This window comes from Amblyomma maculatum, chromosome 2 (assembly GCF_055883805.1).
Source record: "Amblyomma maculatum isolate TAMU_Amacu chromosome 2, ASM5588380v1, whole genome shotgun sequence".
NCBI classification, from domain to species: Eukaryota; Metazoa; Arthropoda; class Arachnida; order Ixodida; family Ixodidae; genus Amblyomma; species Amblyomma maculatum.
Window position 1 is genome coordinate 129537391 of NC_139345.1, and position 27813 is coordinate 129565203.

Below are 27813 nucleotides of genomic sequence, written 5' to 3' on the forward strand. Positions count from 1 at the left end.
TCCAGAGTCAGTCAGTTGAGTGGCATCACTGAAGTTCAGACGTATTAGCTTTGGCAGAGTTTACAGTGACAACTGTTTTCTGTGAGTGTTGTTTTTGCAATGGATGATTTTCGTGAAGTGTGCAGCGGTGAAATTGTGCTTTGCTCGGAAAAAATAGAACAGGAACTCTTGAAATGTTAAAAACGTCGTACAAGGATGATGCTAAGGGGAAAACTCAAGTGTTTGAAGGGTTCTCCCATTTCAAAATTGGTGAAATGTCAATTGAACCAACTTCGTTCTGGTCATCCTTCCACGGCCTGAACACATGAAAAGGTTTAAAAAGTTCGTGCAATCATCAATATTGGACCACAAATGGTATGACCCCTGTTGCTCACCCCCATACACAACTGACCTTGCCCCGTGTGACTTTTTTGTTTCCCAGAATGAAAAAAAATGCATGAAAGGAAAGCGTTTTGCTGATGTTGCAGAGGCAAAGAAAAAAACAACGTAGGCGCTGTCAAGCATCACAAAAGATGAATTTAAACAATTTTTTGAAAAGTGGAATGAAGGATTAGACAAGTGTATTAGTGCAAGTGGAGAGTACTTTGAAAGAGAGTGAACGTTTGGGCTTAAAATGTGAATGAATAGGTTCAAGAGAAAATAAGTTCGGTTGCTTTTTGGTACCCTCTCGTACATCTGCCCGTGGCTGTAAAATGGGAAGATGGCGAGGAGTTGAGTGAATGCTGACTAGATGCCTGTGCTGTAGTGTAACCAGTTTTCTTCCACTTGAGAGCTCGAGAGTGTAGAGTTCATTGTACGTGGACGAATTGCTGAGATCTGGCTGGCAGTTTTTTGTTTTCTTAGTGCCAACGCTCTAAATTCGTGCATTGCTGCTGCTGCTGCTATGGGCCATGACATGGGTATTACGTGCTCTATTCAGTGAATAGTGCACCCTCACTGCACACTCCCTGTGACAGCAGTTGAACTTTGCATTGATTCTACTAAAACATTTTAAATCTAGCCGAGATGCACCTTATCGATATTGCCAACATTTTTATCTTCAGGACTTCTGTTTTCTTCATTACTTATTGCTATACAGCTCAATAAAAAGGGGGAAACTACACACAAAGGAGACCCTTCAACCAATGGCATTAACTGATTTTCGTGATGTCTAGGTTAATCTGATTAAGCCATGGGAATCCCCCTTTCGTTTGCCGCGCCTTGCGTTGCCACACTAGCAGGTCTGAGCGTACACTTGTGCAACCATTGGCTGCCTGAAATTCCTTTGAACGGCAAAATGTGCTTTTTTTTTTTTTTTTTTTGAAGTTGTATTTAAAAGAGTCTCGAATGGACTGTGTCAGGCCATGTAGTACAAACATGCATTGCTTATGGTTTCCATCCGTTCAAGTGGCTCTTCTTGTTACCATTGCATTAATAAATGTACTTTTGTGTTACTTCAGCTATGCTAATTATCAGTGACTGCGTTTTAGCTTGGAAGCTGGTTCGGAAGAAAGCTCTTTTAATTTGACAGAACCACGTAGGATGATAAGGAAATGAGAAGAAAATGTAGAATGAGTATCGGTTGAGTTAAAGGGGAATTCTTTGACCATCTTTTATAGTACATTGCTTAAGGTCATCCAAGAGATAGGACAACAGAGCATATGTTAAGTTTCTGTGTTCCTCAGTTCGTTGCAAACTAGGTAGCATTTTTTAAATCATTTTCAGCTGGACGTGCTGGAGAAAAAATGGGGACATGATGGAAATACAAAATAAAATGAGGAGATCAACTATGGGCATTTTCGAAGAATCAATGAACTGGTAGCTCTTTTGCTGTTCTTATGGGAGAGGCAGTTATGCCATAGGTGATACAAGAAAGGTAACTTTAGGTGAGTTTTAATTATCGAGGTTTTACTGTACTTTGTTTGCTTTTTAAATGACCAAACTATTTGGTGGGCGGAAGCTTCAGTAAATTGCAGTGGGCTGTGCCTTTATTACGCATCTGTGTTCTAAAATAGATGCAGGATTTTTGCCGCCCTAAGCTTAATGAATGGTTTTCGCAGCCTTGCCTGTGTTGTCTTGATTGATTTGTGAACTGCAAGGCATTTCAGCAGCTGTCAAGACTATGCAGACTCACAGCTGCTGTGGCAGCTTCTGCTACTCGCAAAAGCCTGCAGCTGTCTGATGCTTACCTACAATGAGCGCAGGTATATGCAGGTGTATCAGTGTTGAGCTCATTTCTTTCAGCTCATTTAACTTTATGACCCCGATACTGCACTGTTGTCCTTTCACTTTTGACAAATCAATCATTGCAGCTGTTTCCTGTTTTGGATGTTTGAGTCATTCGGTGATTGGAGATAGGTTATGTGTCGTGCATAATATGCTTTTGAGGTAAAATTATGGTTTGGATTGCGGTACTGATGTCTGTGGCCAGAACTCTGCCATATTGATATTGCCCGCAGCTCGGGCTTTGGCAGACGGGGCAGCCATGATTCTTTCAAAGTATTGTGAAATTTTTTGAAGCAGCGAGTCTTTTCTTGGTATTTTGTAACATGTCAACAGGAATCGTGCGTTTTTTACTGCAGCTGTGAATGAAACAAGCTGTGAAGGCATGCTGTCCTTGGAACGGGCATGCCAGACCTGTGGACGTGTACTCAGCATATATTTCACGGGCTCATATGCACGTGTGCTAGACATTTTCAGGGGTGTTCATTTCACTTTTGGCCACCTGTGCCTGAAGCAACATCAGTGCTGAATTTATTTAATTTTTCATCTGCCGTTTTTGACATGCATAGGTGAGCTGGGAACAAAGGAATGCACCGACCTACCTTACTTTCTTTTTCTTATAATTTTCTTGGCTCACTGGAGGTCATATATGTATCTGTTCACTTGCTTGTTGTTTCTTTTTTTTTTTCTTTTTTCATGGTCGTTATGAGCATGCCTTGCTGTGTCTGTAGTTTTTGTCTGTTCTGCAGATATCTGTCAACTTCCCGGTGTGTAAGGACATGTAACCCAGCCTTTTCTCCTCCTGACTTCTTTTTCTTCTGCTCCCTCTTTCGTGATGAATGACAGCAGAAGCACCGTTATTCATTCATTGTAATTTTGTTCGGTTATGTGCATTATGCATATCCACCTGGGCATGCCAAGCACACCTGTCTGTTCACATCTCCTCCTGCTGAGCTTTTTACTCTGCTGGTAGCTGCCGGGTCGTTGTGAGTGTTTTGTTTTCATTCATGAACTCGTGTGTTTTGTGAGCTGAAGATGTGGTTGGTGTCATTGTTCTGATGTTGGTTGTCTCTGTTGTGTTTTGTAATGCAGGTCGACATGTGGGCAGAGCGGCGAGGTGGGCGCTGCCCCGGCAGTGCGGTGACGTTGCTGCTGCGGCGGGAGATGGGGTATGGACCCCGGCGCCCGACGCACGCACTGGCTTTTGAGCGTGTCGGCGAAGACCGGGCGGCTCACTACGAATTGGAGGAGACTGTGAGTGTGGGTTTACCTGACCTCCTGCAGCCGGGAGGAATTCATTGGACAAAAGGAAAAAAGCCAGAGGCATTGTACTCTGCAGGGTTTCTTGATACTTTATCTGATCTCATTTTATTTATTTACGACATCCACTCAGTGGGTATTAAAAAGGGGAGAACATCTGATACACTCATAATGATTGTAGGTGTGCAGAACGACAGGCATATGGGGAACAGAAAGTGACACAAAATGCATCCAAGTCAGTAATAGGCGAAGTGTTGATTGCATCTCATTCCTGAGTTGAATAGCTGAAAGCACTGATGAGAATTCGAACACGTTAATCTCATGCGTGCGTTGTTGTGCTTGCTTCGGGCACTAATTCTGCCTTTTTTTTTTTTTAAAGCATAATTAGCTTCCACACGTGACTGATAAATGTCCGGCCCTTTTAGCTATGATTGATGCTTGTTTGTTGCAGTCGCTACGCAAACAGCACTTGTGTTTCGTGTGTGAAAGAAGGAAGCAGTGGTTGCGTGCCCCAGTTAATGTGCACGAAAAGGATGGATGGCATTGCTCTGTTTTAAAAAAAAGGATTCACGTCTGTGCAGATGGTGTACATTTTTTGCTATCTCCTGGGTTGTCCTGCTATGGAGCAGTAAATAAATACTAAATTATAGGTGACTAAATGTTATGTTCGATTTTTCCCAGGTGCTTGCTCTTTGCGCACGTGTGTGTGTTGTGCTCTTCTGGAAAATTGAAGCGCCCAGACATTCCTCATATTCAATGGAGAAACGCGGAGTTAGTTGCTTCTCCTTATTGATGTCCTTGTTTTGCAGAAATGCAACCTGCCACCATCAGTGCGGTCGACATTCCTTATGGCATTCAGTCCAGACTGGTAAGTGTCACTGTCATATCCTTCGATTGTGTGGCCCACGTTTAATCGGTCAGGTTGGCAGTGCATAATGATAACTTGCTAGGCAGCTAACATTTTGGCTCGTTCGCTGATGTTGTCTCTGGTCTCGTGTATGCTTTTCCTGGGAGACGCAAATTTCCAGGTGTTGCGCTGACATTCCACCACGTTGTGCTGCTTTTTACGTGGGCAAAGGCGTGGATGTAATTCAGCGATGTGAAGTAGCCACTTTAGAGACGCTAAACCGGGAGTATATTCACTTGTGCACATAGATTTTTGGCTTAATGGGAGTCCTGGGATACCACTTTCGAGCTTTCTCTGTGCATTACCTCTGTAAAAACAGTGTGTTTGTATGTAACTTATTTTTACTCAGTTACAGAACATGGGCAACACAATATTTTCCTGTACTCTCGGCATGCCCTGCACTCTCAGCATGTCTTGCTTGCATTAATGAGTCGGGAAGCACTCTCCATAGCGAAGGGCATTCAGGACAAAAGCAGCTCTAAAAGAAAACAGCATGGAGTCCTATTGATGCCTGCATTCCCTCAGTTACGAGACCAGTGCTTACCTGAGAGGGGGCTGCGAGTCCCTTGGTTCCTGCAAATGCCTGAAGGGTTGGATGAAGCATACGGCAACATTGGGTCATGAAGGCAAGAGTGACAAGTGTTAAATTTTGCCTCCACAACTTGCTAACTATGCGCGAAAAATGTGTGGCGCAATAATAGAGGCCGAGTGATGTGCCTTTTTTGCATCTTGCCAGTGCTCACCTATGGGGCTGATATGTGGAGGCTAACGAAAAGTGTTCTACTTAAGTTGAAGACAATGCAGAGAACTATGGAACGTAAAATGGTAGGTGTAACGGTACGAGATAGAAAGCGGGCAGAGTGGGTCAGAGAAATAAATCGAGTTAAAGACATTCTAGTTGAAATGAAAAGGAAATGGGCATGGGCAGGACATGTAGTGCGAAGGGAGAATAACCGATGGTCACTTAGGGTAACAAATTGAATTCCAAGAGAAGCAAAGCGTAGAATTGGCAGCAGAAAGTTAGGCGGGCAGATGAGGTTAAGAGGTTCGCAGGGGTCAAGTGGATGCAGCTCGCACAGGACCGGGTTAGTTGAAGTAATATGGGAGATGCCTTCACCTTGCAGGGGGTATAGTCTGGCTGGTGATGATGATGGTGGTGGTGGTGATGATGATGATTGGCCATTTAGCACAGGATGAAGGTTTCAAGAAGCCAGAACACGTTCCACTTATATTCTCATTCTAAAAGGCTCAGAAGGTGTGGCGTGTGTGCGCATGGGTCTTGAACAACATTGCTGTCGCGCAGCACCAAGGTGGCCTCAACGCACGGCGACCACCGCATCCACGTGTGCGAGGTGGCCACAGGGCGTCTGGCCCACACCCTGGAGGGCCACCCACGCACGCCCTGGTGCCTGGCCTTTCACCCCACCTCCAATGACATCCTGGCCTCTGGATGTCTGGCTGGGCAGGTGCGCGTCTGGGACCTCAGGGTGAGTGCCTTTTCCCACCTGTTACTGCAGCAGAGAGCATCGGCTGTTTTGCATTCTCTCGGTAGGATGGCAGTATCAGTCAAGTAGGCTGGCTGGCTTCGTTTCATCCTCTGTTTTTTTTTTTCTCAAGGTGTGCGGGTATTATAGATTGAAACAGCTTGCAGGCAGTGCTTGCTGTTTGATTCACTTGTCGGTATACTTATGTGATATTGTGATCTTGCAAACATTAGAAAGCTATAACGTTTAGCTTTTTTTATGACCAAATGTCAGGTCTTTCCAAACAGCGCTCAGCAAATCAGCTTACATGGCGATGTGCAAAATAAAAGTGTATGTTAGGGATTGTAAGGTCTTCCATCTGTTTGCAGCTATGTGTCTCATCTGTCACATGTGGCTCTCAAAAACAGACAAAGGGGAGCTGTGCAGTACCTCTCGTAATTTTTTGCATGCCTCAAAGCACGTTCGGTAGTTGCCTGCTGAGGTGGCAAAATAGCTTTCCTCTCATGTTCATAGTATTCACTGGGCCTCCAAAAATTTTCAATTTTTGGGGGTTATAAAAGCACTGTATGGGGTATAAATAGCATAACTTGCTATAATGGGATGCTAACCTGTCAAACTAACCTGACCAGTGTCACTTCAAACTTTCTTTCCATGGTGCTGATGCAGTACGGCATAAAGTGTGAGCTTTGATATTTATTTAACAACTATTTGTCTATGACCATATGGAACAAAAATGAGGTGGTGGGGGGCTTAAATCACAATTCTTACAAAAAAAAAAAACATTTTTAAATTCTTGTTGTTTTAGATTATCCATATATTAAAGAAGCTTCTCACCAAGTTTGGTTGTCATCTGCACAGTATAAAAATTAAAATTAATTTGCTTCGAGATGGGCTGCACTCACCACCAAAAGTGTCTATAAACATTGATTTCAAGATCGAATCGCTTAGCGGGCAAGAAACCGAATACGGAGTGTATCCTCATGTTAGAATGCTTGTTTCTCAACCTCATTAGCCAAAAAGGGCAAGCTATCAGGACTGTAGCAGACAGCTAAAAAGAAAGACATGAAGGGAAGGCAAATTTCAAGCCATGGCCACAGTGGATTGGCTGCTAAACTGAAATATAAGCTTGGTTTCACTAAAACACAGCATGTAAATTTGAACGCTTTTTTGCACCACTGGGAGCCTGGCTACCCAAAGTGCACGACTAGCTGGAGACAGGCTAAGGAGTCTAGACCCAGAGGCACGTTAAAATCGTGAAAGCCCTGGTAAATAGATAAAGAGTAATTAACTAAATAGCAGAGCAGTGACACTTACTGAGTGTTGGTAAGCACAAACAAAGTTAAAATCAGCCTTCACAGGCCTGCATTAGCATCCCAACAACGATAGAGATCAACTTTTGCGTTTCTGTTGCGATCGTGCGCGAACGAAACCACAAGGGCGAGTCACTCCAAACCACGTGTAATACCAAGTTTCACAGTTGTTTTTTTTTTGTTTTTTCTGTTTTTGCTGCAAGACGATAGCATAAACAGTTTTGCAACACTTTAAAGCCCTAGGTTTTCACGGGCCTTCCCTAGCGCAAAAATAGAGATCAGCTTTCGCGCGTCTGTTGCATTCGTGCTGAGAAACAGAAGCCGCGAGGGCGCGCGCAATGTGATGATCACGGTTAATTTCTTTTACTTCTGCAAGATGATGGCATAGACAATGTTTTATACTTTTTTACATTCTAGAAGATGGCGGCACCTGAAATGCATGCTCAGTGCAGTGCGCGTATGGCGAAAACCCTGTGGGATGGAATTCGTCCTCACTACCCATATGGCAAGAACACTCAAAGGGTTAAGAGGCAATAATGGCTCCTGTCTGATTTCCGTACATGCACCATGCTACTCTCATTATCACTAAACAGGAAAACGGTGCCTCTTTTATCTCATACATAGAGCACAGTTGCAAACTTAAGGCCAGGTGACATTCATCCACTTTAACGAAGCATTACAAACGTGCCTGCATGGCCTAGAGGCAGTGTGCCTCACTCAGGCTTGCAAGGAATTGGAAGGGTTGATTCTTATCCCTTTCTGCCGCATCATATGCTAGCTTAGTGAGCCGCTCATTCCACCTTTTTCATATCATACAGTCTCATTACATCACGCAGATTGCCCTCGCAAATCAGTCCCCAGCCATGTCAGCTGCCTACTACTAACTGCCGAGCCATGCCCATGGTTTTTCGCTCACAACGCCGATGCTGGATTTTCTGCAGAACGGGACGTTTAATGCAACAGGGTTACCTTGCAGTCAATATAGGAGGATATAGTGGTTTCCTGGAGCATTTTGGAAGTCTGTGGCTGTGTTGCAGGGTGGCAGTGAGGTGTGGAGCTCGCGGGAGGGCACGGTGATCTCATCGCTGGCATTCCACCCGCTGGAGTCCCTCCTAGCCATTGCCACTGCCAACCGGGTGGTGCTTTGGGACTGGCGCAAGGGACACGCCCTGGCCACCTGCAAGACCGCCTCCGAGCGAGAGAAGGTGAGTGGGGCCACCTCTTCATACTCAGTGGCCACCTGCTGGTTAGGAGAGCAGGAGAGCTTCGTCACAGATGTACTGATTAACTTTTTCACTGTCGGATGTTTTTGGCCGTAACGCACCTCCAGTGTCAGCTTGGTTTCAGGGAACGAGCATAGCGATCTATTTTTGATTATGGTTGCTGTACAAATAACATAGTCAATGGAATATGCACATTTCTGTGTTCTGCAAGTGTTGCTAATTAACATCATCATCAGGTTGACCACTAATAAGATAATTGAGGATAATATAAGAAAACAACACTGCTTGGTACTTTTTGAGAGTTCGAATCCAAGCTCGGCTCTTATTCATAATCAAAAGAGCCATTGCTCCAGTCCCGCGCGATCAGCCATTCGAAAGTGACCGCGCACGGAGGGCCACTTTCGTTGGTCCAAAGCACAACTGAGAGAAATGGCACGTTGTGAAATCACGATGACAGAGGGAGATAGGAAGAGGCTATAAAAACTGCTTTTGCTGCTGCTAGCCGCAAGCAAGGATGCGGCTAGAGAAAGTGAAAGCAGCGATCGAGTCATACAGTAAAAGCTCGTTAATTCAAATTCCACGGGGCCGCCAGGCCAGTTCGAATTAACCAAAATTCGAACTAATGAAAGTGAGCAAAAATGAAGGCGTTTGATGCCCAGAGGGCACGAAAAACATTTATTTAGCAAAAAAGTCTGTTATCATCTTCTGCTTCTTCTCTCTGAGGGCTACCATACTCACTCGGTCTTCTAGCATGCGAATGCAACGCAGGGAGTCTTCTTCCCCTTCTTCAAAGCTGAAGAAAAGGCGCGCGACATTCAGCGCTCCCATAACTTCTGCCGCGGATGGACGCACGGGCTCTTGCTCCTCATCGTCGTCCTCGTCTTCTGCCTCTTCTGGGACAGACTGCTCCCCAACAATTTCAGCGACAATGTCCTCATCACTTAGGGCACCGCACACTGCTGCATCGCTGTCTACTCCAACGTAATCATCAAAACTGACGTCCTGCAGCACAGCACGCACAGCCGCAGGCAGAGGCTCCGGACTCCCATCGTCGCCACTTTCTTTCATACTTCCGGCAGCAAAGCCACAGTGGTGGAAGCAGTTTGCAATTGTGGACGGCGTGACCTGCTCCCATGCACGCACCAACATGTGCATTGCTGTGAGCAATGTGATGGTGCTGGTCTTCTGGTTTCCAGTGCACAAAGTCATGCGCTCGATCATGTGGCACCTATAGAAACATTTGATGTTTCTGATCACCCCCTGATCCATCGGCTGCAAAGCCGCAGTCGTGTTGGCGGGCAAAAAGACGAGCCTTGTGGCTTTCAGCTCGGCGTCGACTTTGTGTGCCGAGCAGTTATCCACAATGAGGAGAACTTGACGCTTCCCTAGCTCCATCCTCCGATCGAATTTCAAGAGCCATTTTTTAAACAATTCGCCCGTCATCCACGCCTTGCTGTTGGCGGAGTATTCCGTCGGCAGCGTCCTAATGTTCTTGAAACATCTAGGCTTATGTGCCTTGCCGACAACAAAAAGAGGGACCTTCTCCGTCCCGGTCATATTAGCGGCGACCAGAACAGTAATCCGCTCTTTGCTTCGCTTGCCGCCAGCGCAGCTGTCCCCTTTAAATGTTACTGTTCTGTCGGGCTGGAGCTTATAAAACAAAGCCGTCTCATCAGCATTGAATATATCATGTGCCGAGTAGCTTTCTAAGTACTGCAGCAGAGCACCGCTTCGCCACGTGGCACAAGTTTCTGCATCCACTTCTTTGGCTTCTCCAGACAACACCCGGAAGACAAGGTTATGTCTGTCTCTAAAGCGGCGAAACCATCCTTCGGAGGCGACAAAATCTTCCACATTCAAGCGCAGGGCGAAATCGGCCGCCTTCGCCATGATAATTGGGCCGCTCAGTGGAATGTCAGCGCTTCTCATTTCTTTCACCCACGTGATCACAGCGGTCTCAATTTCCAGATACTTGGCTAACCGAAGCCTTTTTCTGTTGCTGGCAAAATCTTCGGCTTCATAGGCATCCTCGATGGCCTTCCTATTTCGGACGTACGTCGACAACGTGCTTGGTGGAATCCCGTGCTTTTTCGTGATTTCCACTTTGCTGGCCTTCCGTTCATCCACTGCGTAAAATAGCCACTTTCTCCTTCACCGTCTTGGCACAGTATTTCCCACGCGAACACATCTCGCGGACACAAGCTCACAACAAGCGGCGTGCAAAACGAGGGCTCACGAAATGCAACACGAAACCGTGGTCGATAACACTAAAACGTCGTTCCTCGAAGGAGTCGCGGCAGGAAAGACTGTTTAGTACTTGTTCCAGCACCCTAGCGGCGCCCCGATTTGTGTGCCATCTATCGTTCTGCTGTGAAAGCTTCCAACGATGGTTTTTAACAGCGCCGCTTGGCGGCGCGCAGTTCGAATTATGGGTGGCGGCGCCAATTTTTGAGTGAATTAACGAGCTGTTACGCGCATAGACTTCTATGCACTGCGGACCGGACCACGATGACTATTTCGAATTATCCAAAATTTCGAATTAACGAGTTGTGAATTAACGAGCTTTCACTGTATGTCGACTTATTGGAGAGGCAACGGGGCACATCCCTGAATTTGACACGTCGTAGCACAACATGGCAACAGAAAAAAAATAAAAACCTGCAAACCTGCGGCAGATGGCAGAACAACCCTTGAACCCATAACCACACGTTCACCACATGATCGCTTAGCGCAAGGGAGTACCCCCCCAGCAAAGAAGGTGGCGGGGGTGGGTGCAGTCACTCCATATTCAATATATACGTACCAACAAAGTGCGGGGTGAAAATACGAACTTGTAGGAAGATTTCACTGATGGCGCAGGCAGTCCAAGCGTGTCAGCTTTGTGCTCAGGCGGGAAGTTTTGAACACATGATAAAGAACATACAGTAGAATCTCGGTGATACGGATGCGGTTGGTACGAATTTTGGGATGATACGAATTCACGAAATTCCCCTGCCAGAGTGCATTGTGTACAATGTGCAAAATTTCGAATGATCTGAACACGCTTCTGCGCCACTACGGATGATACGAATGCGCAAACTGTGACCGAAACCTTGAGCACTACGCACTGCCTGCACATCGTTGACTCCACGATCGCCAGCTGCGCTCTATGTGCGCATCACGGGCAGTTTTCGGTGACCCGTGGCCCGCACCTCGCCAATGACGTGGTTTTCTGTCAGGCTCACAGCGCAAAAAGCTTTCAGCAGCGCATGGCTCACAAACCACACAAGTCACAACCGTCCTAGCTGGCGGCGGCATACACAGTGGGTGCGCACGCACTAAACATCACTGGCTCCGCGATAGCGATCCGCGAGCAGTTTATGATGCCACATGGCCTGCATGTCGCCATCTCCAGTCATGCTGTACGCGCCGCGAGAAATACTTGGAGATGCACGGACCACACATCGCCGGCATCGCGATCGTTTTCCATGGTGCGAAAGGTTTGCAGCGGCGCGCGGCCGTGAGTAGTAGCCAGCGGCACAAGCGGCGGCGGGAGCGCATTGTAGACTTCGCGACCGCTAGTCACTGTACGCATCGTAAGCAGTCTGCGGCACCACGCGGCTGACACGTCACCATCTCTTGTCGTGATGTACGCGCCACGAGAAGTCCGCGGAGGTACGCGGCTCGCGCATCGCCACTGTCGCGATGGCCTGTCACGCTGTGTGTGTCGCGAGTGGCGACCTGTGACCTTGCGACCATAATAAACCTTCTTGAAAGTAAACAGATATGGGCGACTGCCTTTCCCATGCTTCTGCATACCTATTTTTGTTCATTTTGATGATACGAATGCTCGGATGATACGAATTTTTTTCGCGACCCAGTGAGATACATATCACCGGGGTTCTACTGTATATTGGTATGTGTGTGACACCTTGAAAGGGAAGCACGAACATGTACCGGTACGTTCGTGACAGCAAAAGGGTTAAGAGTTGGAGAAAATTAGGGGACATCTCTGATTGCAGCACCATCAGCTTGTCCCGTTTCAGGTGTGTATTCTTCTTATATCCAGTTGTGGCTACACTGATATGCAACGAGAACTGAATTTATTGCGCCCATTGCGTAACTTTTTAGGTAGTACATGTTTAAATTTATAGTATGCTTGAACCATTGATACCCAGTCTTCTTCATTTATGTTAAGCTGGCTATTAAACCTGACCAGTAAACAAGCAGTTGTGAGGGAAAAAAATATTTACACACCTGAACATTTAAATTTGCAGCGTTGTCGTCGCTGGCGAAAGTTGGCCAGTCGTGGCAGGCAGTATTGGAGTGAAACACCACTCGCCACAGCTAATTGAAGAGATAAGAATCTCCTCCCAAGTTTAGAGGAGGGGAGGTAGAGAGAAAGAGAGGGAGGGAGGGCAAGGGTGTCATAGGGGCTTGACACGTGGCAAGAGCAAAGGAATGCTCAATTGGAATGGGGATGCAACGAGAAGAACCCGAAGGGAGGCTACCGTGCTGCCGACTCTGCAGATGCCATTTGGGAGGGCGAGGCAAGCAGAGGTTGATTGACACGTTTCTTGAGACGTCGCTGCCTTTCTCTCGGACCATGACTGACTGTGTGCCAGCGTTTGCCTGAGGACTATGAAGAGAGGGTGATGGTGTTTCCTTTCGCGATTGCGCAGTCATTGTGTCTCAGATCAGAAACTCTTAACGAGACGCTACTGGCATTTGACATGCTACTCAGTACAGTCAACGACTGATTTTTCGGACGCCCGAATTTTCGAACATGCCCGATATTTCGGACATCTTCGCGGCACCGCCACGAGCCCCATAAAATCAATGTATTAAAACATCTGTAATTTCGGACGCTCGAACACCCCGCCGTCCAATTTTTCGGACTTTTTGACGCCTTGGAAGGTCCTCGAAGGTCCTTTGGCACCTCGCGCAGCGCTCTTGCGAAGGAAATCGACTTGCAGCCGAAGCATATCACAACTTTGAGCCAAACTAGCCGAATCTAGCGGTCACACACCAATTTGGTTTGGCCACACTGGCTTTGTTCACCAGCGCCAATTTTCGGAGGCGCCGCGGCGGCCAGCGGCGGCGGCGTCGTTTCGTTGCGCATTTTGACTAGCGTGGTGTGTTGTTCCGCTGTTGTGTGAAGTTATAGTGCCTAGAATAGTATATTCTAGGCACTATAGTGAAGTGTGCTCTGCGACGCTAGGCCTAGGTGCTTCGACGTTCGTCAAGAAACTCCACTGTTCTGAACTTGAGGATTTCGCTTGCCTGCGATGGCCTCCACTCCGTCTTCGTCGTTCTCGCCGATGGCATCGAAGCGCAGAAAGCAGTACCGTCGGTTAACGATGGAGAAGAAAGCCGCGATTATCAAGCAAGTAATGAGCGGCCGATCGACACGATTCAAGACACGAGGCAAGACACGATTCGCAACTGTTTTCGCCACGCGGGCTTCGTACTCGCCACAGAGGCAGTGGACTGTCCTCAAAGCACCGACGCGATTGACGTGTGCCCGCCCATGGACGACGTGATCAATGACCTCCGCTCTGCTGATGTTTCCATACCCACGGAAATAACTTTTGAGCAGTTTGTTGACGCGGACAACGAGCTCGACTTCTGCGCAGAACTAACTGAGGAAGAAATAGTCCGTCAGGTTGTGGAGGATTCAGAGGACTCCGATGTTGAAAATGAGGAGCCAACGCCCGCGCTGCCTACGAGCGCCGAGTTCACGCGAGCGTTGTTGACGCTTTCATCCGTCTACAGTGCTGATATGACCCTTGCTCAGATCGAGGAGAATATGATCGCATGCAAGCGGAACGCCGTCCAAACGACGATCAGCCAGTTCTTCAAGCCACTGCAGCAATAACACCGGCTGCCCTGACGACACATTCATAATAAACCGGCAGTCTGCTGCATACAGAGCTTTTGAGTGCCTCTTTTCTTAGCCACTTCTCAGATGCTGTGGCAGTGTTTCGGAAGCGTGGTGCTTCGCCCTTGACCCTCTAGATACGAGAAAAAAAAGAAAAAAAGTGCCTTTTTTGCATACATTCATTTTTTCGGACTGCCTGAATTTTCGGACGTTTTTGAATTCCCTAGAGGGTCCGAAAAATCGGTCGTTGACTGTATTACAGTGAGCAAAAGGGGGGTCCCATCTGTAGCGGTAAAAACCGGCTGCGAAAAATAAATATACACCTTGGTGCTAGGATGTTGCTAGGATGGTGCTAGGTTGTTGGGTGTAGCCCTTCATCATACTCAAGTGGAAGATAATGCCAAAAGCTAAAGTACAAGGATGCATTCACATTCGGGTCCACTTATAAGGTTGGATCAACAAAGTGTTTAGTACTTGACTGGCTGGACACTGTGGGGAAAGTGACTAGGCGTTCGCCTGCGATTACCATCGATGTTGGTTCTCGATGGCCTCAAGGGCCGTCCTGTCTACCGGAGGTGGTCAACTTGGCTGTGGTCGTGGGTGGTGGCCTAACACTAGCCCTGCAGCCCTTGGAGGTTTCCATTAATGAGTCTTTTAAAGACATTGTGCCGATATTGTGCGTAGACTGGGTGGCCAGTGGAGAGCACACCCTCACTCCCACTGGGAAAAGGAAGACTCCTTTTTTGGAGATGGTTTGCGAGCGAATTTTGGCAAGCATGGGGCATAATCTCTTCCGATTATTTGTGGAGCACAGAGTGCAGCGGTGGTATAACGGTAGAACATCCGCCTCGCATGCGAGAGGACCGGGGCTCAAATCCCGATGCCACGCAATTCTCCAAGAAAAACCCGCGTGTTGATGGAATTGCATAAACCGGTTTGGGGTGCGACCTGATGCCGGTGAACACCTCTGGCAACGCACTCCCTCACCAGAACAGGAGTTGGCCACCCTGGTGCAGTAATTGGCAGCAACCTCCTATGATAAGCTCCATAAAACCCCGGCCCTCAGTCACCAGCAGCTGCGGAACAACTGATCACGGCGGCGGTCAGACCTGTGACGCAGCAGGGGGTGCTAAGAATTCCTGGCTCTGCTTGACAGGCCGCCATTGGAAACTGACCCTGGCAACGTTTAACACTAGAACCCTATCTAGTAAAGCTAGTTTAGCAGTGCTGTTAGAGGAACTAGAGGGTATGAAATGGGATATCATAGGGCTTAGAAAGGTTAGGAGGCTGAATGAGGCATACACTGTACTGAAGGATGGGCATGTACTGTGTTATCGAGGTTTACCAGAGAGGCGACAACTAGGAGTAGGTTTCCTTGTCAATAAGTATATAGCGGGCAATATAGATGAATTCTATAGTATTAATGAGAGGATGGCAGGCATCGTAATTAGGCTTATTAAGCGATATAAACTGAAGGTTGTACAGGCCTATGCACCTACATGATGACCAGGCAGTTGAAAGCTTCTACGAAGATGTAGAATCGGCAATGCGAAAAGTAAAGACGCAGTATACAGTACTACAGTCAAACCCGAATATAACGAACTCGGATAGAGCGAATTATGTTTTATATCGAACACTCGAATTTCCGCTAGCATTATGCATATAAAATGTATTTTTTATAACGAACTACACATCGGATATAGCGAACTCAGCGCGCGCGATCGGTCGCCAAACGCCCGCCAACGGGCAGGCCTTTGTGCCGGCTCCGAGTTCTCTCCGGGCAGCCCACGCTGCCGGGCCGCAATACTTCTAGCGCATGCCGTTGTCAGATGGGAGGGAGATTGGCGACGGCTCCGTTCCCCAAGGTCTCACACAGCGCATACGTCATCACGCACCCGCTGGGGTGCTTCTGCGCCGATGCCACGCTTCCGTAAAACGCAGGAGGGGCTCTCTACAGCAGCTTCCACGAGGGACCCTCCTGTACGCATGCGCGGCCGTCGCCCGGAGTAGCGTGAGTAGCCTTTAAAATCCGCGCCATCGGCCAGCCTTTCTTTGCAGCGCTCCTATTCGGCAGCTGCCTACCATGTGATCAAAGACGTTCGAGCAGCTCCGGACCTATTGCGCTTCAAGCAAGAAGCAACACCGGCCAGAACTGGTTTCAAGTTTGGGCGAAGGGAAGGCAGCCTCCGAACAACGAACGCGTCAGTGGCGAACTTTCCCGCATCCTCGGAGCTTTCTTTGTTCGCGTTTGCAAGTCGTGCTGCTGCTATCCTCACAATTCCGGACGTGCCTACGTTGCTGCTGGCTTGCATTCCGGCGCTACATCCTGCAAGATGACGACGAAGCAGCGGCGTGCCCTACCGCTTTCCGACAAGCTGGAGATAATTCGCCGCGGCCAACGCGGCGAAAAAAAATCTGACGTTGCCGCGCATTTCAAGATTCCGCGGAGCACGTTAAGCACCATTTTGAAAAACCAGTCGGCCATCAGAGGCAATGCACAGGAACGACCAAATGGTGACGGCTTTCGCCACCGCAAGCCGGCTTACGACCAAGTAGAGAAAGCGCTGTACCAATGGTTCTTGGACGTTCGCGCGCGAAATCTGCCGGTCTCTGGCCCCATGCTACAACAGAAGGCAAAAGATTTTGCCTTCGGCCTGGACGTCGAGGGGTTTACAGCTGGCAGTGGTTGGCTCCAACGATTAAAGACCGCTACTCCATCACCGGGAAGGTGGTTGCAGGTGAAAGCCAAGCAGTGGACGCTGAGAGTGCTGAAAAGTGGGTGCAAGACGTGTGGCGTGCTGTCACGGAGAGATACGAACCGTGCAATATTTTTAACACCGACGAGACTGCCTTGTTTTGGCAACTGCTGCCGAGCAGAACCTTGGCGCTAAAGAATGAGAAGTGCCATGGCGGCAAATTGAATAAGGCCCGAGTCACCGTTCTTCTCACGACAAACATGGACGGTTCATCAAAGCTGCGGCCGCTTGTCATAGGCAAGTTCAAGTCTCCTATGTGCCTGCGAGGATGCACTTCACTCCCAGTCGCATACAACTCAAATTCTAAGGCCTGGATGACCAGAACGTTGTTCGAAGCGTGGCTGCGTGGCTGGGTCGAGGAACTTGCAACGAGCGGGCGAAAGATTTGCCTCCTCCTCGATAACTGTTCTGCGCACCACTGCGGCGTCACGCTCAAGAACATCGAGCTTTGTTTCCTGCCACCGAACGCAACAGCGGTTTTGCAGCCCCTTGATCAGGGGATCATCCGCGCTTTCAAGCTGGGCTACAGGAAACGCGTCGTTGAGCGGCTGTTGGTGAAATTGCGGGTTAACGACGAGCTCAAGATTAATTTGCTGGCCGCAATAGAAATGATTAACTGTACCTGGCAAGACGTGACGCAATCCACAATCCGCAACTGCTTCCACCATGCTGGACTATGTCGAGAGGATGCAGAAGCTGCTAGTGAAGCGCGCACTGTGCAAGATGACAGCGATGTTGCCACGCTGTGGGAAGAACTCGCTGATGTTCCGGACGCTGTGCCCGAAGAAGTTGCCCTGGAGGATTTTCTCACTGTTGACGACAACGTAGCCGTGACAGCGAGCCCGTTGGACTCGGAAATTGTTGCCGATATGCTGGCATCTGGTGCGAACGAGGAGACCGAGGAGCCGCCGCCGGAGGACGATCGCCCTCACCCGACGTTGCACGAAGCCCCCGCTGCTACCGAACTGCTGCGCCGATACTGCTCCGGAATGCAGGGAAGCGGACTGGAGTTTGTGGAAATGATGTCGCGTGTGGAAAGTGCGATTCTCGCTGATGGAGTTAAATGCAGTGTTCAGGCGAAGATCACTGCCTACTGCAAATAAGTGAGCATTTATCTGCAATAAATTTCTTTTGTAGATTCATGGTGAGCGGCACGGTTTTTCTTTAGTTAGTGCGTTTTTGCTGCGCTGTCTGGACATCGTGTATAACGAATTTGGTACTGAAGTTCGTTATAAACGGGTTTGGTTATAGCGAAATACTTTATATAGCGAACAAATTGCGTTGAATTACGCAGTTCGTTATAACCGGGTTTGACTGTAATGGGCGACTTCAATGCCAAGGTAGGGAAAAAGCAGGCTGGAGATCAGGCAGTAGGGGACTATGGCATTGGTTCTAAGAATAGCAGGGGGGAGTTACTAGTTGAGTTTGAAGATCGCAATAACTTAAGAATCATGAATACCTTCTTCAGCAAACGGAAGAACCGGAAATGGACATGAAAAAGTCCATGGACATGGAAAAGTCCTAACAGGGAGACTAAAAATGAAATTGACTTCATACTGTGTTCAACCCCCGCCATTATGCAAGACGTAGAGGTAATCGGGCAAGTGCGATGCAGTGACCACAGAATGGTGAGGTCTCAAATTAGTCTAAATCTGAAAATGGAACACAACAGATTAGTAAGAAGAAGTCCATCAACGAAGCAGCGGTGAGGGGGAGGGCAGAAGAGTTCAGGATCTCGCTACAGAATAGATATTCAGCTCTAACTGAGGATGATGACATTACCCTAGAAGAAATGGACAGTAATTTCGGAGATATAATTACTTAGTGCGCTGTAAGAGTAGGCGGTCGGATAGTTAGAGAGGATACCGGTAAGCTGTCTAAGGAGACAAAAGATTTGATTGAGAAATGCCAGAGTATGAAAGCTTCCAATCCAACAGACCAGGGAGAATTGGCAGAGATATCAAAGCTAATCAATAAGCGCAAAGTGGCTGATAACAGGAAATATAACATGGAGAAAATTGAGCATGCTGTAAAGAACGGGGGAAGCCTTAAAGCAGTGAAGAAGGAATTGGGCATAGGCAAAAATCAGATGTATGCGCTAAGAGACGAGGTGAGCAATGTCATCACGAATATGGACAAGATAGTCAAAGTAGCTGAGGAGTTCTATACTGATCTCTACAGTAGCCAAAGTAGTCAGGATCATAACGAGATTGGCGGTAGGGAAAAAGTCGGACGTTCCACTAGTGACGAAGGACGAGGTTAAGAAAGTGATAGAAACTATGAAAAGGGGAAAGCAGCTGGAGAGGATTAGATAACTATATATTTGTTAAAGGACGGGGCAGATATCGTGCTAGAAAAACTGTCCACCCTGTATACGCAGTGCCTGGTGTCATCGACGGTACCGGAACCATGGAAGAACGCAAACATTATCCTCATTCATAAGAAAGGGGATGCTAAGGACCTTAAAAATCACTGCCCAATCAGCTTACTGTCTGTTACGTATAACGTATTTACTAAGATAATAGCTAATAGAATCAGGACAACCTTAGACTGCAATCAAGCAAAGGATCAAGCAGGTTTTCGGAAACGGTACTCTACTATCAATCATAACATACCATCAACCATGTGATAGAAAAATGCTCGGAATATAACCAGCTGTTATACATAGCATTCATTGATTACGAAAAAGCATTTGACTCAATAGAAACCTCGGCGGCCATACACGCATTGAGAAATCAGGGTGTAGACGAGCCGTACGTGAAAGTCCTGGAAGTTATATATACTGGCTACACAGCAACCATAGTTCTGCATAAAGGAAATAACAAAATTCCCATAAACAAAGGTGTTAGGCAAGGAGACACGATCTCCCCAGTACTATTTACTGCTTGCTTAGAGGAAGTATTCAGAGATTTGGAATGGGAGCAGTTAGGGATAAGGGTAGATGGAGAATACCTCAGTAATCTGCGATTTGCTGATGACGTTGCCTTGCTAAGGAACTCAGGAGGTGAACTTCAAAGAATGATTGGTGACCTAGACAGGAAAAGTAGAAAGGTAGGCTTGAAAATCAATATGCAAAAAAACTAAGGTAATGTTCAACTGCCTCGGCGAGGAACAGCAGTTTACGTTAGGCAACGAAGCACTGGAAGTAGTAGGCGAATATGTCTACTTAGGACAAGTAGTAACTGCAGATCTGAACCATGAAAAGGAAATAACAAGAAGAATTAGATTGGGATGGAGCACGTTTGGCCATCACCCGCAGATTATGACTAGCAGCTTACCGGTATCGCTGAAGAGGAAAGTATACAACAGTTGCATCTTACCTGTACTCACCTATGGGGCTGAAACTTGGAGGCTAACCACGAGGGTTCTACTTAAGTTGAGGACAATGCAGAGGGCTAGGGAACGAAGAATGGTAGGGGTAACATTAAGAGATAGGAAGCGTGCAGAGTAGGTCAGAGAAATAACTCAAGTTACTGACATTCTAGTGGAAATCAAGAAGAAGAAATGGGCATGGGCAGGACATGTAGTGCGAAGAGAGGATAACCGATGGTCGCTTATGGTAACAAACTGGATTCCACGGGAAGGAAAGCATAGCAGGGGGCGGCAGAAGGTTAGGTGGGCGGATGAAGTTAAGAAGTTCGCAGGGGTCAAGTGGATGCAGCTAGCACAGAACCGGGTTAATTGAAGAAATATAGGAGAGGCCTTCGCCCTTCAGTGGGTATAGTCAGGCTGCTGATGATGATGATGAGTCAAGAAAACTTCTCTTATCGTATGCTCTGGACAGAACTGAAGATGTCAGTATTTAGGACGCAAGTGATGGTTGCGAGAACGGCTGTAACGATGCCATTCATGGCTCGGAGTCGATTAATTTTTTTTCCAGCTGTGACTCTGACTGGATAAAGCAAGTGGTCTAAAAAATAAAGGAGAACATTTTGCTTGCAATGGGGAACTTCACTTTTATGGATACATATTACGATGTTATGGCCTTTTTAGACTAGCGTTGCAGGGCTTTTAAGCGTAATCTTTGCACTCCTTCTTGAAGCCTTAATTTAAAGAAAGAAAATATGCAGATTATGCGAGCAAGTATGGCATATCAAGTGGTCTTTCAGTTAATGTGGTAGCTGAGACACTATGCTTTAATGAGGGAGTACGAGATAATAGGTGCAGAAAATGAGGAATTACTGGTTAGGCATGTGGAAAAGTGAATGTAAATGTACGATTGATCCACAAGGGGAGCCAACGAACTAAAGTCACTAATTCTGTCGCATCATACTCTTCAATGTACAGCTTAGATACCCCCCAAATGTTTGTTTTTCTGGATCAGGCTTCTGCTAAAAAAACACCAGAAAGTTGCTCCATCCAAAATGCTCTTTACCGTTTCCACCACTGCTAACGTTAATTTCCTCACGCATTTACTCTCCGATGTCGTGCTAGCAATGCACACCTAATATTGCAGGCTAGTGTTCCATCTGAGAACAGCTATCCGTGAACTCCATCTCCATGTGCCTTTAGTATACCTCTTACTTCCAGCCAGCATGGGTCATTTGAAGCGCGATATGGGTGATTTGAAGCTGCATGACAATGCATGAAAGCATTGTTAATGAAGGGCATGTTGCAAATTACCCTACTGATCAAAGGATGCTTAGGAAAAGAGCTCCGATTATTAATTTGTATTGCTTTTAGATTGACCACATGGTTTGGAAAACAGGCTATTTATCAAGTTGGCGACATATTCTGTAGTGCTGGTGGTTGCCTATAGTAATGACACGATTTTTTTGCTCCACCTGTGCTTCCTGTTCTAGGCAACATCACAGTCTATTGTCTGAAAAATGGTTTGTCTTGCATGTGACGGTGAGACAACAGATGCCTGATCCCAGTTTGCGCCATTGAAACCAATAAAATTGAGCCGATGAAATCAAACCGTCATCACTGGTAGCGTCATTGCCGGTGCTTGCGGTGCGTGTGCAGGTGCGGTTTGTGCAGTTCTGTTCCCCGCGAGGGGACTCCCTGGTGACGGGCATCACCAATGTGGACCTGGGGGGCCCTGGGGCGCCCCGTGTCCTGGACCCGCTGCTGGGGCCCCAAGTGGGGGCGCTGCGCGTGCCTGCCGGCCCCGTGGATACCGGATCGAGCCAACGACGCAGTATCTTGACACGCCTCATGTCCATGTACCAGCATCTTGAGGGACTTGAGGAGGTAAATATCGAATTGTGGTTTCTGTCCAACAGTCGAACATTTTTCTGTCCAACATTTTTTCGAACTCGTGTTCACCGGAGAGTTCCACATATCGAACCGCGTTGCCGCACTCCAAGCAAATAGCGATTCTCCTAAAGGTAATGTGCATTTACTTCTTGCACATCAGGACAGGTTTGCTATGCAACACTTGTTGTGAACGACAGCTTGGGAGTTTGTGTAGAATGACGTTTTCAGTGCTACACCTAAAGTAATCAGGAATGGGGGTAACCTGACCCACTAACCATAAGCACACCATTCAGATGAATGGCAGAGGTCGCATTTCAAGCTATCAACCTGTTGCGAGCGTAGAGGAAGAATGGCCGCATTGTGCAATATGTATCGATGCTCTTAAGTGTGAAAGGTGCTTTGATGCCAGCACCTGTGCTCGGTGCTGCCTTGATGACTATGGCCGAGCTGGAGAAGACTGACGAGTTGTCGCATCTCTGCCTTCATAGAGCTCCCATGGACAAGCCGTGCCATCGATTTGTTTTTATGCTTGGAGTACTGTGATGGGGGTCGCTTTCCACATTAAGCATTGGCATTAGATCCCCTCTTTTGCTCTGAGGGGCCATTGCTTTACTGCGCATTGATTAGGCAAATGTGGTATTGTTGGCTTTAAATCTGGCTGCTAATGTGGTTGCTCAGAAGGAGCAAGGTGGGCTAGCCTCCTTGCCAGTGTCCCCCACTCTGGGGTGCGGGCATGGTGGATCTCCCCTGTGGGCTCAGCTGTTGACCTACCACCAGATGGTGGCCCCCACTTTGGAGCCGGAGCCAGAAGAGGCGTTGCACCAGGCGCGGAGCTACGCTCGAGACGTCACCAGCTACTCGACCAACTTGCAGCGGCTGAACCAGCTCTACCAGCAGCAGATGCAGCACGCGGTGAGTTCTGACATCTCGCACGTTGTGCAAGGTTGCAACGAATGAGTTTATCATGCAGTATTCATTCGTCATCTTTATGGCTATGGGGAACTTGACAGTATCCATGCAAAAGCCACATCGCACAAGGCAGTGATGTGCAGTTGGCGCACTCACTGCAGTCCACACTGAAGCGATGTAGTGCATAGTGTGAAGTGATTGAAATGTTTGTTAAAGGTAACCAAGGTCTTTGGCAATGTCAACTCTTTTTCATGCTGGCTGTCTGTTCACTGCGTTTAATGCATCCAGCCTTTCCTCAAGGCTGAGCATCATCCGCTTGGGCCATAAGAGTTTCTTACTCTTGCCCGGAGGGTAAGCTGGGTTCTCTGCACTTCAGCCACCATGGTCACGCTAAGAATCATGGGCCGATGTGCTACTTGGTGCGGGATAGTCGCATGTTTTTCGGGAACACAGTGCCGTTACCAAAATATTTCCTATTCGTCATCACCATCATCTTGATACGAAAACATAGAGTGCAAAAGCCATAATTTTATGCAAACTCCCATGGCGGCACAGTTTTTCTTCTAGGTAAAAGTAAGAAACTCTATGGCTTGTGCAACGTCATCAAGGCACGACAAAGATTGCGGTTAAAAGTTCGACGTTTGCAAAGCGGATGGCCATCTAGTGGCGGTCTCTCCAACTCGCACGCAGCTTTTGCAGCCAGTTCCGTTGCCAAACCTGACCAAGACTTGTGGAAAGTCAAAAGCAGCGGTTTGCGCGCATTGTCCTTGCGGGTTCAGGGTGCAGGTTGCGACGTGTCATGTGGGAATGTTTTCGCAGCTGCAATATACAGTAATCTCTCGGTATAATGAAATCGCTTTATTCGAAATATCGTTTTATTCGAAATATCTTCCGGTCTCGATCCAAATGCATGCATATTAAGCCGCATTACTCGAAGTGCACGAAGAGCTTGACCCGCTTACAGCGAAGTGGCGAGCGGAGGCGTCGCCGAGCGGCAGCGTCGCTTTTGCGCATACAGCGGTAACAACCACTGGCGATGTGTCACGCGACGCCAACGCCTGTCGTTGCCGCTAGCGCATACCGCACTGCACGGAGCGGGCATCTAAAAACCCAAAAACTGAGCGACAGCAACGGGCAGCAATGCTTTGGCAGTCCTCAGCCGTCGCGCGGCCTGTCAACTCCGGTCGGAATCGTATCGCTGGTGTCCCCTGTGATAGAATCTGCACAAAATTGATGTTTTTCTAGTGATTTACGATGCCAGAAAAGCGCAGTCTCGGATGCTGAAGTGGCCAAAAGACCTCGTTGGCATCGGATGCGTTCGGTGAGCAAATTTTTACCGCTGTAAAGAGCTCTTCCGGCGCTAGCACGAAAGAAAAAAAAAAGTCCGTCGTTAGCTTTGTTGCTCTTTTGACGGTGGAAATCGACAGACAGCTTTCCGAAAACACGCGAATTTGAGCGTCGCAGGCAGCGAGGCAGCGGCATTTGCGGCGCTACCGCGCTACCCAGCGTCCCGCGCTAGGGTGCCTCGATGCGCGCCATGCACGCGCGCATGGGGGCGGCGGGAGACCGCGCGCAACAAGGCACCCTTTCCCGCGCACCTCCCCCCCACCTCCCGAAGTGGCTTCGCCTTCCCTCCCTGAGATAGGCATCTGCGAAGTGCGCATGCGCATCGACTGTGCGATCCGTTTGGAGTGCCGTCGCTGTTCCTGCCTCCTGACCTCGCGAGGCCTTCCGTGCTTCATACTTCTTGGAACTCCGGTCACCTTTCTTCCGTCTGCACACGCGAAACCCGCCATGGCAGCCGTCATCCCCAACGTGCTCCAACGAGGACAGCGAGATGACCTGAAGGCATGACCAAATTTTGAAGCTTCTGCCATCTGCTTCGCCCGCCGCTTTCGCTTTCACGCTGACGGCACATGCATTTGGATCTGTGCTGCAGGCCACGTGGTTGTGTGTTATTCGGAATGCTACGTTAGCCTTGCCTCGCGTGTGCTCTTGTGGTCTACAGTGACAAATGGCTCCGTCAGTCTCCAGGCGAAAATGTCTGACTTTGGAGCAGAAAGTTCTGCTGATAAAAGAAGTGGAAAAAGGCCGCCGGCAGAAAACTGACATCGCGAAGGAATTTGGCATATCGCCGTCAACTTTGTCAGCTGTGTTGCAAAATAAGGACGCTGTGCTGGATGGCTTTGAAAAGAGCTTCTCGTCAAAGAGAAAGAGGAATCGTGATTCAAAATATCCAGAAGTGGAGGGCGCACTTCTACAGTGGCTGAAGAATGCCAGGAGCGCAAATCTCCCTGTAAATGGACCTGCACTTACTGCAAAAGCCGAAGCTCTCGCCCTCCAAATGGGGCATAAGGATTTCAAATGCAGCAATGGCTGGCTTGAACGCTTCAAAAAACAACACGGCGTGACCTCGAAGACGATCGTTGGCGAAAGCGCAGCCGTGAGCCGTGACACTGTAGACGTATGGCGCCAACATCGGCTCCAAGCTCTACTTGAAAAATATGAAGACAAAGACGATCTACAACCTTGATGAGGCAGCATTTTTCTACAAAATGCTACTGAATCGCACGTTCGCGATCCCTGGCGCATCCTCATCCGGAGAAAACAGAGCAAGGAGCGTGTCACAGTGCTTTTTGGTGCTAATGCAACAGGCGAGGACAAGCTTCCCTTGTTGATACTGGGAAAGGCGGAGAAGCCGCGTTGCTTCCGAAATGCAACTGTTCCAAATGAATGCGTCTACAGAAGTAATAAGCGAGCTTGGATAACTGCTGCAATTTTTGAAGACTACGTGCGCCTAATGGATAGACGGTTCGGCGCAAAGAATCGGCAAGTGCTCCTCATCATTGACAATTGTCCAAGCCATGGGAAGATCGACCACCTCAAGGTGATCACTTTGGAATTTTTGCCTGCCAACACTACCGCGGTATTGCAACCGATGGATCAGGGCATCATTGAGACCACCCGGAAGCTGTACCGCAAGGCTCTTTTGCAGCGCATGCTCACAGCGTACGATGCCAGCAAGAGTTAGAGCATTGATTTGCTTGGTGCGATCCATTTGCTAAACTTTTCATGGAAAGAACTTGCACCTTTCGAAGATCGCCAACTGCTTTGCGCACGCCGGCTTTTCCCGTGCCGCCGTCACCGACCCCGAGGATGACCAGCCTGACGATGACCAAACTTGCAGCGATTTGTACGAGGCTGCACATAAAATTGCTGGCGAAGAGGTAGACGGGGACTTCGACACATTCGCGTTGGCTGACGTGGCTGCTCCCGTGGTCGCTTCAGCAACGGACGCGGAAATAATTGACGCTGTTGGTGGCCCCGACGAGGACGAAGAGCCACGTCAAGTGCCAACTATGGTGCAGACACGGGAGTACCTAAGCCTGCTACAAAATAAGGTTGAATGTATGGGCGGCGACCACGGCCTCGTGCAGAGCTTGTTCAAATTAGAGCAGGGGTTGCTTGCGCCCGGTAAGAACTTCAAGCAACAAACGCTCACTGCTTTTTTTGCACATGAATAAAGTTTTGATTCACTGAAAATATTTATTTTGACCTGCTTGCAGTTTTGGTGCAATTAAAACCCAACTGGTCAAGACTTTGTCAAGTCGCTTATATCGAAATACCGCTTATAACAAATTTTTTCGCTATCCCGCTGATTTCGTTATAACGAGGGATTACTGTATCAGTGGGGTTCCCAATACTTTGGATCCTATGGGAGCTTTTACGGAGCCGGGTGAAAATGACGTAACAGCTGGCAAAGCAATAAGGAACTTAACAGCAGGGTTCTGCTGTATAACTGTGCCTTAATGTGCAGCGGAGTTTCTGTAGAAGCCTTGTTTTTGGCTATACAGTTCGACCTGATTGGAATGAACTGCCTTAAGCAAATTCCTCAACCTCACAAAATTTCTCAATTCTTCTGTGCCGCCCCCATCAAGGCGTGTATATCTGTGAACTCTATGTAACAAAAATGTTAGCGTTGATTAGTGAACTGCTTGCACTTGCTATCCATTAACCATGTAGTGCTGCGTTACTGGAAAGTTGATGAACCGCCATGAGAGCAACACCTTCGACCGCAACGAAATGCACCATACTAAAGTGCATCTGCATCTCTCTCTGTAGCAAACTCGGCAGTCTCTTCAGTTTATGCTTGGTAGAAGCATCACACTAGGGTGTATGACAACAGTCCGCCCACACCATGTCTAAAAGCAGCCTAGAACAATTAGACATGGTAAAGGTGTTAAGAAAGGTATCAAGTCCTGGCTTCAAGGGCTTCCGTTTGTATGTTAATTACTGGTAACTACTCTGTTGATGCTGACAGAAAGGCAGAGACGTACTCTAAGTGACTTTTGACCGTGAAAAAAAGGCTGGCACATGAAAAGTCGGTAATGCATTCGCCGGAAGAAAGTCTGTCAGGCTTTCATAAAATTAAAAAAAAACTGGAAAGCGTTAACTTCGATGTGTATAATACTATCCTCATCAATTTGCTTCTTTTTTAACTCGGATTCATTTGCAATTCTGGTGTAGATGCCAGTGTGACTAGCACGAAGATTAGGCATGTGTTTTAGTGACTCTCTGCCAGCTTGCATCGTAACCTAATTTACATCACCTTCAACTTGTCATCATTGCAAACGTTTGTATACGGGGAGTGTGTGTCAGCTGCGAATGCATGTGGTGTAGGCACAATGAAAGCATGAACG

General features: G+C 47.9%; 1 protein-coding gene across 7 annotated transcripts in view; it reads left to right on the forward strand.

The window, feature by feature from the left end:
- LOC146199851 (activating molecule in BECN1-regulated autophagy protein 1-like) overlaps nt 1-27813 on the forward strand; it is an 80616-nt gene that overhangs the window by 5906 nt on the left and 46897 nt on the right. For all 7 annotated transcript variants that reach the window (XM_084595267.1, XM_084595265.1, XM_084595268.1 and 4 more), the window contains exons 2-7: nt 3295-3456; nt 4272-4330; nt 5673-5856; nt 8201-8368; nt 21971-22198; nt 22982-23116. In XM_084595267.1, the coding sequence (XP_084451393.1) occupies nt 3301-3456; nt 4272-4330; nt 5673-5856; nt 8201-8368; nt 21971-22198; nt 22982-23116 (930 nt within the window). In that variant the 5' untranslated portion in view covers nt 3295-3300. The remainder of the gene's footprint in view (nt 1-3294; nt 3457-4271; nt 4331-5672; nt 5857-8200; nt 8369-21970; nt 22199-22981; nt 23117-27813) is intronic.